Source organism: Galleria mellonella, unplaced genomic scaffold (assembly GCF_026898425.1).
Source record: "Galleria mellonella isolate WM207_F2 unplaced genomic scaffold, CSIRO_AGI_GalMel_v1 utg103, whole genome shotgun sequence".
Lineage (NCBI taxonomy): Eukaryota > Metazoa > Arthropoda > Insecta > Lepidoptera > Pyralidae > Galleria > Galleria mellonella.
The window spans coordinates 2,486,577-2,499,266 of record NW_026441966.1 but is presented as its reverse complement, the minus strand read 5'-3'; the positions used below and the strand labels follow the sequence as shown (position 1 = coordinate 2,499,266).

At 32.5% G+C, this 12,690-nt stretch overlaps 1 protein-coding gene and 1 non-coding gene across 14 annotated transcripts in view; one reads left to right on the top strand and one right to left on the bottom strand.

Moving 5' to 3' along the window:
• LOC113513781 (ephexin-1) overlaps positions 1 to 12,690 on the top strand; it is a 175,975-nt gene that overhangs the window by 147,200 nt on the left and 16,085 nt on the right. For 10 of the 13 annotated variants that reach the window (XM_052892178.1, XM_052892103.1, XM_052892000.1 and 7 more), the window contains 5 exons: positions 2,555 to 2,697; positions 3,212 to 3,356; positions 3,845 to 4,343; positions 5,014 to 5,213; positions 11,161 to 11,278. In XM_052892178.1, the coding sequence (XP_052748138.1) occupies positions 2,555 to 2,697; positions 3,212 to 3,356; positions 3,845 to 4,343; positions 5,014 to 5,213; positions 11,161 to 11,278 (1,105 nt within the window). The remainder of the gene's footprint in view (positions 1 to 2,554; positions 2,698 to 3,211; positions 3,357 to 3,844; positions 4,344 to 5,013; positions 5,214 to 11,160; positions 11,279 to 12,690) is intronic. The other 3 variants (XM_052892345.1, XM_052892223.1, XM_052892284.1) reach the window with 3 other exon arrangements.
• On the bottom strand, positions 3,704 to 3,775 carry Trnae-cuc (transfer RNA glutamic acid (anticodon CUC)). The gene has a single exon. It is a non-coding gene; the product is annotated as a tRNA-Glu (tRNA).

The window sequence follows — 12,690 nt, the reverse complement described above, 5'->3', positions numbered from 1 at the left end:
TGTTGTAAACCGATTTAGAAAATTCTTTATTTGTCTGAAAGGATATATGTACTTACAGATTGGTACTAGAGAACTTTTATCAAATCAAATTAGTAGTTCAGTTTAGACGACGTACTCCAAAATTATACCACTTTTATAGTTCCACTAGTGTTTTTTATATTTATTTACATATCAAAATTATAATTATAAAACATTACATGAAGAGATACAAGAATGGTATAAAAAAAATTCAAATCATTCTTTTTTCTTTTTTTAAATATACTATATGGCTTCTTTCCAGCCATGACTAAGTTTTTAAATCGAAATTACTAATTTTGCTCCAAATGACGTCAGCTTTTCTGTGAAACACTGTTTCTGTGTATATTATAAAATGAATTCTTATATCTATCTCAGGCACCAGTCTCTCACATTTTTTTTTTTTTATAATTTGTTTACTTTAATATAAGCATGTCTCATTGTATTTCACTGAGATGAATTGTGAAGAGAAAATAAATCTATTATTATTATATTATAAAATGGATTGGATGACAATACTGAAAATTTAGTATATTTATTATAAATTTCTATAAATATTACTGTACAATACCACAGAGTGTATAATAATTTTAGATGAAACAAAGAAATTAAAGTTTCAAAATATTTGTACCAACAAGTAATTTAGCAACCAATTGAATTGTCTCGACAGTTGTAAACAATACCCGTTAGACAATAAAGTAATAATGTTTGAATTTTATATTATATTTTATTTTCAACACAAAACGTGTTGGTGTTGTGTAAAGGTTTTTGTTTATCGACATACGTTATAAATACTGCATGCTTTTAGCTCTCACGGCAATTAATTGAAAGGATATTTGGTAATCACTGATTTAACAATCCATAGATATATGTGAACGAAAACAATGAGGCCATATTAAAACATCGACATTAAATAAATAATTAATGTGCTTTAAGATATTTATTTTGTCAAAGAAATACAATTCGACATGAGAAAATACAAAGTTTTACAAATATGATGATATAAAAATTATAATTATTTAATTACCATTCAGACTATTGATTTAATATGAATATTATAAAATCCCCAGAATAGATTAAGGCCTTCGACAGTTATATGTACTTGGGCAGAAAGAACTAAACCCACGACATTGTCAAAGTTCAAAAATTATTTTGGAACCATTGTCTCATTTTTAATAATTTAGTAGTTTGAGCTCTCTCTCTCTCTCTCTCTCTCTCTCTCTCTCTCTCTCTCTCTCTGTCTCTCTCTCTCTCGACATCTCTCTCTCACATGACATCGATATATGTAATGATTATTTTTATTGTTTTCCTTGTCGCCTCGTCTGCAGCGAAATAATCAATCGAAAGTCCGGTTTAGAAGGTCACAAGCAGGTTTCGATGACATAAAAATCGCATTTATAAGCCACAGTGCTTTTTATGCAGTAGGTAATTACGACAAATATAAGTAGATTCTTTTTATTGTGTCAATGGTAAAATATTTAAAAACTTAACCTTTTTTTATCTGTTATATTTTTTTTTTTAACAACTTAGAATGGCAAACAAGCTGACGGCCCACCTGATAGAAAGTGGTAACCGTCGCCTATAGACATGAGCAGTACCATGGGCATAACAGAATATACTGTTTCGCCCATGATACCCCCCATGCGTTGCCATTCCTGAGGACTCAGATGTTATTCCTCTGTACCCAGTAAATTCACGCCATATCCCACCCTTCAAACCGAAACACAGACATGCAAACACAACTGCTTCACGGTTGAAACACGAATGGGACAGACGTACCCAAGCAATCGACTTTTGTACAAAGTCTCCCTCTAGTAAATGGTATATTAACTGTCCACTGATGACGGTGGATCATAGGTCTTTTTTTATACCACTGAGGTGCTAAACAAGAATACGGCCCACCTGATGGTAAGTGGTTACCGCAGCCTATGAACACCTGCAATACCAGAGGTATTACGCGTGCGTTGCCGACCCTAAAGAAACCTCTTTAACCCCCTTTTGAAGAACCCCATATTGTAGTCTCTTGGGAAAGGGAGGGAGCTCATTCCACAACCTGAGTGTTCGTGGGAGGAAACATCTCTGAAACCGCGCAGTACGCGACCATTGAGGCTGTAGGACATGAGGATGAAATCCCTGTCGATGGCAAACCCTTTCCTCATAAAGGAGGGGGTTTACCAATAGTTGCCACGCTCCACAGACGGATTGACAACCGCAGTTTTGTGATATTTTAAGAGGAACGCAGCTGCCCGTCCCTCGACTATTAAGTTCCGTTAGTCACCTCTTATGACACCCACGGGATAGGAATGAGTGGCCCATTCTATGCCGGGATCAGATGGCACAAAATGGTTATATAAGAATGCCATTTATAAATGAATGTCTAAAATTCTAAATAGAGTCTTGCGTTTATTAATTAATGTGAAACACATTCTTCACATATCATCCATTTCTGGTATCCTGTCATAACAAAAACTAATATAGGCAAAATAGTAATTCTGTTGTCATTAATTTAATAATTAACATGATCGTGTATGGTCCTTAGATTGTGACAGCAGCGACTCAGGCCACCTTTACGAGAGTCTGGAGCCGCCTGCGCAGGCCGCGATGCCGCACCCGCCGCTGCCCCTCGACGACGACTTCGACTCCTTCGACAGTGACTCCGATGATGACTACGACACTCACAAGGTGAGGAGAAAAATGTCATTTCATTCTCTCACACACACGCATTCACAAACTCACACTTAAGTGAATATGAAGAGGGTTTATTTTTAGCTTACCCATGTGTGTCGCAATTATTTGCCAATTTTCAAAAACAATTGAACAGTTTACAAATTTTCAGTTACGGCTTAATAAGAATATTATTGCATGACTAAAAAACAATTATATTTTTCTTTTTTTTTTTCAAATTTCAATGTTGGCAAAACTCTTTTGCATCAATTTTAAGAAAAAAGCTAATATTTTTTTACATTGCGATTTATGTGGTGTTCTTATATCCACCTAAGAAATATATTCCATACCCCTAGATAAAAAAAAAAAACATCTACATTAATTATCCCATTTTCATGTGTATTTTTAAAGAGTAAGATTTTTATGAGAATTCGAGACAGTATCATATTTATTTTATATTGGTTTTTATTTTTATTTCAATATCAAGATTTTCTTGTTACAAAATAGTGTTAACATAATAATATTATTACAGAGTACGCAAGCGCCGCCGACGCTGCCAGCATCGCGGTTGCCGTCCCCGCCTACCGAGAGAGGGCAGTACACGCTCACTAAAATCGCCAGCGCCGCCCAGCGGAAGATGAGACAAATTAAAAGAAACCTCACTAAGAAGTATATAGGTAAGGGCTAAATATTGTATACTAAAAAATTACAATAAATATTTAAATATGTGCATTAGTGACTATATATAGTACAAAAAATATTATGAAAGCTAGACTTCTCATTCTAATAAAATTTTATGATCATTGTGAAAGTATTATAAAAATGAAATACCTCTATCTGTCTGTCAATAAAATCTCAAATCAACATGTAAATATGCCGCCACTTAGCACTGTGTGAACTTTCACAGAATAACTAAAAATATTTTAATTAATTTTGTAAATCTTTAATAAATCAATAAATAGGAAATAAATAATATAAATCGTGTAAATATCTATAATTTAACAAAACTACAACAAAAAAAAGATTCCCATACCGGGAATTGAACCCGGGCCTCCTGGGTGAGAGCCAGGTATCCTAACCACTAGACAATATGGGATGAAAAGAAACCATTTGAAATTTAAATTATCTTTCGGAATGACCTATTTACGATTTATTTTTATTTTAGTTGCAATGGACGGTAAATCTTTAACAAAAACATTTACAAACAATCAGAACAATACGTACGACACAACGAAAAAAACGAAGACGCCAATATACGCTAACTGTGAGAAGCCGGAGATACAACACGTGTACAGCAATGTCAACTTTACCGACTCCCGGCCCGTACTCCATAAGACTGAGAATCCCGTGATAAAAGTCAACGGGACTTTTAAAGAGGAACTAAAGACTGTTATAGGGGAGAAGAGGCTTAGTAATGGGGACGTGCCGCCTCCTTTACCAGACAAGCCCCCTCCAGAGAAGCCCACGACCCCTACAAGTGAGAATAGCAAGAAGGACACTGGAACTCTGTCTAGGAAGACCTACTTCTCGTTCAAATCTAGATTCAGACGGGCGTCGTCGTTAGCGGTCGATATAAACACAGACGTGCCTAGTGCGTTGAAGATCACGAACTCAACTTTTTATTTGACTGATTCCATGGATGGCGACTCCGGTTTTAGCAATTGGTGAGATTATTTATATATATATATATTATAAATATAATAAACCATCATCCTTCACTGGTGTCCCGTCAGCGTATACTGATAGCGCAGGCGGGGTTACCATTCCATTATCATCCATTAAGTAGATACTTTGAACTTAAAAATATAATAAACATCTGCTTGGATACCTCTTGTTCCCATTCGTGTTTCAGCCGTGCAGCAGATGCGTTTGCATGGCTGTGTTTCAGTTTGAAGGGTGGGATATGGTAATGAAATTATAGTGTACAAAGACATAACACCTTAGTCCTCAGGAATGGCAACGCATGAAGGGTATCATGGGCGACACAGTATACTCTACATATTATGTATCCATGGTACTGTTTATGTCTGTAGGCGACAGTTACCACTTTTCATTAACCTTCAGCTCCTTTGCCATTCTTAAATGGATAAAATAAAAAAAAAAAAACAAAGAATTATTTTTATAATTTAATTCCATTTCATTCAGATAACGTATAATACTTGTACAAAAAAAATTAAACCTACTACCTTATTATAAAAATAAAGTCAATATAAGACCAAACTTACTATAAATTATCAAAATTGATATTGAAATTTGTTTATGATTAAATAATGTGTAATAACACATATGTAAGTTGCTGTAACCACGATTCACTAAATGAATTGTGTCCCACAGCAGCGACGGACAACCCGGCAGCACGGAGACGCTGTCCCCGGGCGGGGCGAGTGGGACAAGCGGAGTGGGCCGCCGGCGAGACGGTAGGACCCGTCCCTGGGCCGAGTCGTCACCGTGCCTGGCGCTCGAGCGACCCGGCGTCCCGCCGCCCCCGCCGCCCGGACCTCACCCCGCCACTGACCTTAGCGCTGTCAACGAAGGTACCCCCCGCCCTCGATCCGCACAGACGTCAACTTAAAAAAATTAATTAGTTCTAATTTTAAATCGGTATTCTTAAAAATATATTATAAGGATTCTAAATTTAAATTGATAATTTAAAGAATTACCTAGTTTAAAATTCAAAAATGTTCATTTACAATGTTATAAATATAAATTTAGTTTGTTATCATATCCTTTTCGACAAAACTGTATACCAAGTTAATTATTTTATTTTTAATAAACCATGTTATTATAAGAGAGTTTTTAATATTTAAATAATATTATGAGAAATATAAAATTTATATTTTTGAGAAACAAATCCTCTCAAAAATATAAGATTTCTAGTAGAAATAGTGAAACATCAAATGGTATTTTGCTTTAGTGATAAATACTCGTACAATAATAATAAATCCTTATAACAGGAATGTATTGATAATAATAGTTTTTATAAATATTATAAAATAAAAATGCATGGATTAACACAAATTGAGGTAGTGTGCATCCCAATCTCAGACAATATATCAAAAAGTAATCGAAATTTATAAAATAAAAAATATGTAGCTGCTGGCGTGCATGGTGTTTATCTTTTAACTTATGTATTTCTATATTTTTCTTTTAGAAGGAATAGATTTTTTCTTTAAATTTTCAAAACTTCGGGATAAAATTAATAGCTTAAAAGTTTTTTTTTTCAAATATCTACCTCCAAACCATTATTATTTAAAAAAATTGTTTGACCAAAGGAGAGATCACTTTATTAAATGGCAGAAGTATCTGGCGATGTGTGTGTGTGTGTGTGTGTGTGTGTGTGTGTGTGTGTGTGTGTGCGTGTGTGTGTGTGTGTGTGTGTGTGTGTGTGTGTGTGTGTGTGTGTGTGTGTGTGTGTGTGTGTGTGTGTGTGTGTGTGGCGGGATTGTACAAATAATTTCTCATAATTTATTCGACGATAAAATAAATGTAAATTAATAAAATCTGGAATCATATAGAGTGTCCCACTATAAATGCTTAGTCAGTAAAAATCTGTTAAAACAGATTTTTATAATAAAGTTTATTATATTTTTTTATAATAAACTTTTAAATTAAGTAACATTCAAAAGGTATAATCGTGTATTAATATGCTAAATTACAGACTATTGTCGCGTGAACTATAATTATGTTTTATTTAATATATTTATTACAATATAAATTAAAATAAAGAGATTGAAAACACCACGCATCAACTAGTAGATGGATGTCTGTTTTATTTGAGACGTTTCTGCGTTTTCTTACAACTCGCACTCCATCTAGATGATGTGATCTAAAACTAAAATAGGTATGTTTTATTTCCGTTAGAAAATAGATTAGTTTGTTTAATCTTCCGATTGACACATATGACAATGTAAACAACACTCATTCAAACTGTATATATAAAATTACATTTCCTTAAAATACACAGTACTTGTCTCAGCGGTAGTTCCACATTAGTGTCATAATGGCTATGACGCATTCACTCGTCATCGATATCATGAATTGAGTTCTTCCCTGAATGTGGCGAATGTACCCATTCGCGTCACGTATCCGTTGAAAAATCCCTGTATTTCACAAATTAATAATTCTACGTATAAAATGCGTAATACTTAACATTGTAACAGAGTATATGCGTAATATATTATAATTATACCAGTTGCCAAAGAAAGAGCGGGGTAATGTTCTTCGAGCGTATTTATATATGATGATAATTAAAGATAATATACGTTTACATAGATTGTCTTTCTACAAAGAAAAAAAATATTCCAACTTATTCTTGTGTGAAATCATTTTTGTCCTAAATCACACGTACGATATACAAGATTCGGTGCTGTGTGCGTGAATAGAAATGCCAAAATTATAAATACTTGCAACACTGAAATGTCGTGATTTTTAAATTGATTTAAAAAAAAAAAACTTAATTCCTGTCAATTAACAGTTGACTAGCCGTTTTTTTTTTTCAACGTTTTTTGACACTACGATATAAAACTGTGTGATCAATATGTTGTGTACATTTGGGTTTTAATATAATGTAGCCTAATTAATGAATTTTATGGTTTTGTTTGTGTATAATAACAAATGGGATATCATCAATAACCCATAGCTACTATATGCTTCACGACGAAAGCACAAATATTTATAGTGACGATGAACTGTCAAAAATTTCCGAAAATGATCTGATTTTTGTAGTAGTTTTAGTAGATTCGACTATTTTTTATATTTCTACAACTCTTGTACTAAGTAACACAGGCAAAATTGTATAAATTTAATGTTAAGTAAGGACATATTACTAAAATCATTACTCAAATGGAAGAAAAGAAAAGAAAAACATATTATATAGGCCCCAAAATTAATTTAAGACAATTCCAGGAAGATTATAATTAATAGGATAATAAAAAAATTGCACATATAAACATGCAATCATTATACGTAAATACATACTTATCTAATTATAACAACAATTGCAGTTGACGTCTGTCCGTATATCGTTTACATTGTATAATAATGTGGGAATCAATACAAATGGGACAGAGCGAAGACAGCGCTAAACAGAGGTCAGTGCTACCACTCGGTTAGAAATACCTATTTTTGCATTATTACCAACATGTAAAATTAATTATTGCTCTATTTATTCAATTGATTAAAAAAAAAAAAGTATATTTTAAATTTTGTTCCATAGAAAAAAACTGGCTAAACTTGAAAAAGGAATAATTCAAAATTCTTGTGCAAAATTAAGTACTGTGACGAAAAATCTAGACGAAAAAAGTAGTGCTGTCAGTTAATATCTACGTAAATGTTTATATATATAAAACAAATACTTATGACAAGATACTATATGACACTGTGTACTCTGTTATGTCCATGAATATATGGATATTTTTAGTCCCCAAGATAAAGGTCTGGCCTAGTTTAGGGCTGATGGTAATGCAGACTTTTTTTTTTAAATATAAATTGTAAGTTGTTATTTATGCAACTGTATCTCACTTGAATTGTCTAATTAGCACTGTACGTTTTTATGTTTGTTGATGCAATAAAAAAATATTATTATTTTTATATATAGTATAATCTACTATGACAAGATACTATATTACATAGTGTGCTGTTCATGTGTATAGGCGACAGTTAGGTGGCCCGTCCATCAGGTGGCCGTCAGATATATATATATATATATATATATATATATATATATATATATATATATATATATATATATATATATATATATATATATATATATATATATATATAGCGTTAACTATGTTAACTAACATGTTTAATTGAAATTCTATAATTTCTCAGAAGAGCATAAATAAATAGGTATTTCTACCGAGCGGGCTCTGCATGATTGTCGTTAATTCTTCTTTCAGAGCTTCACCTGAATGTCTAAGTTTGCACTGTCTTTGTTGCCTTCTTGGAGTATAAAATTGCCATTTTGATAATTCATACCGAGATTCTATTACGATTCATATTACTATTCATCTATATGCCAAAGTAAGAGATTTGAAAATCAATCAAATGGACCTGTTAATTTGAATTGCAGTTGAAGAAATTTATTACAATAATCAAAATACAATCTCTGATTAGTTTGAGACTAAATGGCGCTAATGTCCATTGATTCATTATTGCCAAATTAATTAAACTCATAATTTTTAAACGCCCCATTTCACAAATTCACATATGACCTGACCTGACAAACGTTGTTCTGCCAAATAAAATAAAGATATTCTTTAATTTTTAGTTTATAAAATATTGTAACTTATTTCAAACACAATTATATGATTGTTATTGAATAAATAAATGAAATGAATAGTAAAAGGTACACCCTAATAAGCTAGCGGTATCAAATATACTTTACGACTTATTCTCAACTACCATTTTTACCATTTTTTTTAAAAATCGGTCACGTAATATTTTTTTTTATATATATCGTAAAGTTTTGCAATACCTTATATACATATATCAGCCTGTATTTATGACTCTATTATTATTAAAAGAAAGACGGGTTTTTTCAGGCAGAAAAACCTGTAACACTGCGACGTTTCCATGATCTTTTGTACTCGTCCTTTTTAAAGATCGCTGCTAATTCCTATTAATGATAGGAATTTTAAGATATTTTTTTTAGCGACGCTTTTCAATCTCCTTAGGATATAAAAACGTTTGGAGTATTTGGAAAATACACTCTGTATTTTCCAAAGCAGATATATCGTTTATGTATAAGTGGGCTACAATCACAAATTAAGTGCTATGGCGTTTCTTTCTCATTGTGACAAAATCTGCAAACACTTTTTGGGCGTAAGCAATTTATGACTGATCCTATATCATTGACAGACTTGATCATTGACAGGCTGACATTAATATATGTCACACATTAGATGAATAGTTAATATGAATCGTTTGGAAATCCTATTGCGAGCTACCAAAGTGGTCATTTTAGACCTCTAATTATTTTACACTTCATCACGATCACATAATTATATGTACGTATCTCACACTGTTCAATTATCTATCGGTTATGGGCACAGATTAATTGTAGTTCCCAGGCCTTGTAGCGAACGAAGATCTCTTAGTGAGATAATTACTGTTCTTCGCCTTGTCTTGTACTTGTAATGCGTTAGCATTGCAACTTGTAGAGTCTAGTACATCTCTGTTCACAATATAGGTACCTACAAATATACGTACCTACTTACTTAATTGTTGTTGATGTAGTGTTAGTACTTAGTGACTAGTATACAGTCATGTTTTATGTGTTCTTTAACATTACAATTGTTATTTTTTTTTTTTTTATTTGATTTCTTTCTTAATTGTGTCATCCGGCTACTCCTATGAACAGTAAGTTACTAGCTAGTCCTCGTTATAAATTAATATTTGTTTAATAAAAGCATGAACTATTTATAACGTGCATTAGTATTAGTCAAATAACGAAGCATGTATGGTGCCCTTAATGCACTATATAGAGATTGCATGACTAAAAAAATAAGTACTAAGGAGGTCGCATACCCTAATAATTTCATTACCTGTCAAATTAAAAAAAAAATTGAAATTTACTAAAGACTCAGTAAAGGATTATTACAAAACTGGCGAACTGTCAGCTTCTAAATTGCATAAAAAATAAGTACATACTTTGTTATGACTCAATAACCAATATCAAATTTTCTTAATTGAATTAGAAACTAAATTACCTTGATTCACATTAAATATTATTAATTAGAAATATTAAAAACAATCTAATCCTTGCAATTAAACAATCAATAATGCAGATTTTCTCTATATTGCTAACCTAATACATATAGGAAACGTCCTCTTTTTAGAGGATAAAGAACTGGGTATACGATATATATTTATTAATCTTATAATACCACAAACAACACATCTATTTTTTTTTTCAACTAATAGTTAAATGCATTCTACTGAATTCGTTACACTAATAAAAGCATGCGCATATTGTAGATAACTATGTATTTATCTCAAATTGTGGCTTGACAATGAAATTTTGAAATCTAGTCTTCTCTTTACTAGTATAAAATTTTAATTTAAAAAGAAATATATTAAATCTTATAATATATTTAATGTAATATTTATAATGTGTTGAATGTAAATTATGTATAATAAAGATTTTACAATACATTAATTTCTCATAATGACTAATGTAAACGTATGTCTGATACTTCCTAGAAATCTGTCGTTACATTTAGGTACCTATACTTGATGATATATTAATTTTATAACATTATTTCCCATTTTTTATATATATATATATAATAAATCTGTTTTTCTTTTTATACCCTTCAGAATCGATTCAAATGAAATTATACAGAGTAATAATTAAAAATACAAGCGTAGTATAACTTTTTTAACAATATATGAATCCACCGTCAAATAAAAAAAAAACATAAACCACTAAAAGTATTTTATAGAACTATATTAACAACATATTTATGTACACAGAGTTGAAGCGACTACTGCCGACTCTCTCGAGGAAGGATAAAGGCCCGCGTACACGCACATCGTGGTACGCTGGCTGTGGAGCTGACACACCATCTGTGAACACCTCCACCGCATCCTGGTGAGTTTAATTAAAAAAAAAAAATACTAGTGGAAGCGATAAACGAGCTAATTTCGCAGTACCACTCTCTAGCTAGTCCGTAGATCACAGAGATAGAAGACGGAGAAATATTATATATTATTTTATGCAAATAATATTATGTAAATCGTATATATTTTTATTTACAATACAATGTTTATTGGTAACATAAATAGGTGTCGCTTTATATTTGTATGAATCATATGAATTATAATAAAATTAACTAAACAATATTATCAACTGTTAACATTTGTAGGCGGCCGCAAGAGATTACATAGTACCATAGATAGGGTTGACTTCCTTAGTCAAAATAAAAAAAAAGAAAACCGTTTATTTATTTATCGCATAACGTAAACACACACAAAAATACGAATAAACACAGGCGAATCGTTAAACTCCTACTTTTAAAATTGTTTAATTATATTTACATATTAATTTAGAGTAAACACTTCGCATCGTAACGCTACTCGGCAGCCAATATTAATCCATTAAGAATACCTCAGGTAATATCAAATGGTAGTCGCTACCCGTAACCCCTAAGGGGTTGAAATACTATACCCTATTAGATCGATTTCCACGCAGTTCGCCCTGGAAACTATCATGGTTTTTTTATGGGTGATAATGGAATGGTAACCCCACTAGCGCTATCGGTATACACCGGCGGGCCACCGGTGAAAGATGATAGATGAGGATGAAGCAGGTCAGTTAGCCCATCGTGACGAAGTCAACAAGAATTGTTCACGAAGGTTTCCAGGGGGAGCGACGTGGAGGTCGACCTGATAGGACATATTGCTAGCAATGGGGCTGTCAACTCCATTGCTAACAACCCTTTTCCTCCCCAACTATCATGGTTTATTCGCTATATATTCATCACGATGGGCCAACTGACTTGCTTTCATCCTCACCCTCACACATGCACCATTGTCTCGCCAGCACTACTAAGTTACCATTTCATTATTATCCATTAAAAAAAAAAACCTCGAGCTGCTAAATAGGCAGTACGGCAAAAAGACAGCCTGAGTCAAGTCTACCATACATTGTCACCTCGTGCTCAGAACACATCTCGGTTACTCAGTTGCGCTACGCGCGCGCATAACGCCCGCCATTATCCACGAACCAATGAGTCACAAGCCAGTTTTCCGTACCAACCGTTAGGCTATAATGCAAGTTATAAACTCATAGCGGTACACAAATTGGCTACATTTTATTGATCATAAATTGCGCGAAATTTTATCTTATTACACAAGTCTTATATCTTATTCGTAAGAAAATAAAAATAATAATTTTATTATAAAAAAAAAATCAGTATATCCATATCGACTTTTACACTTTGCGTAAAAGTGATGCCACATTCGGTTCCAAACATAATAAGCGATATTTATTTATTTATTTGA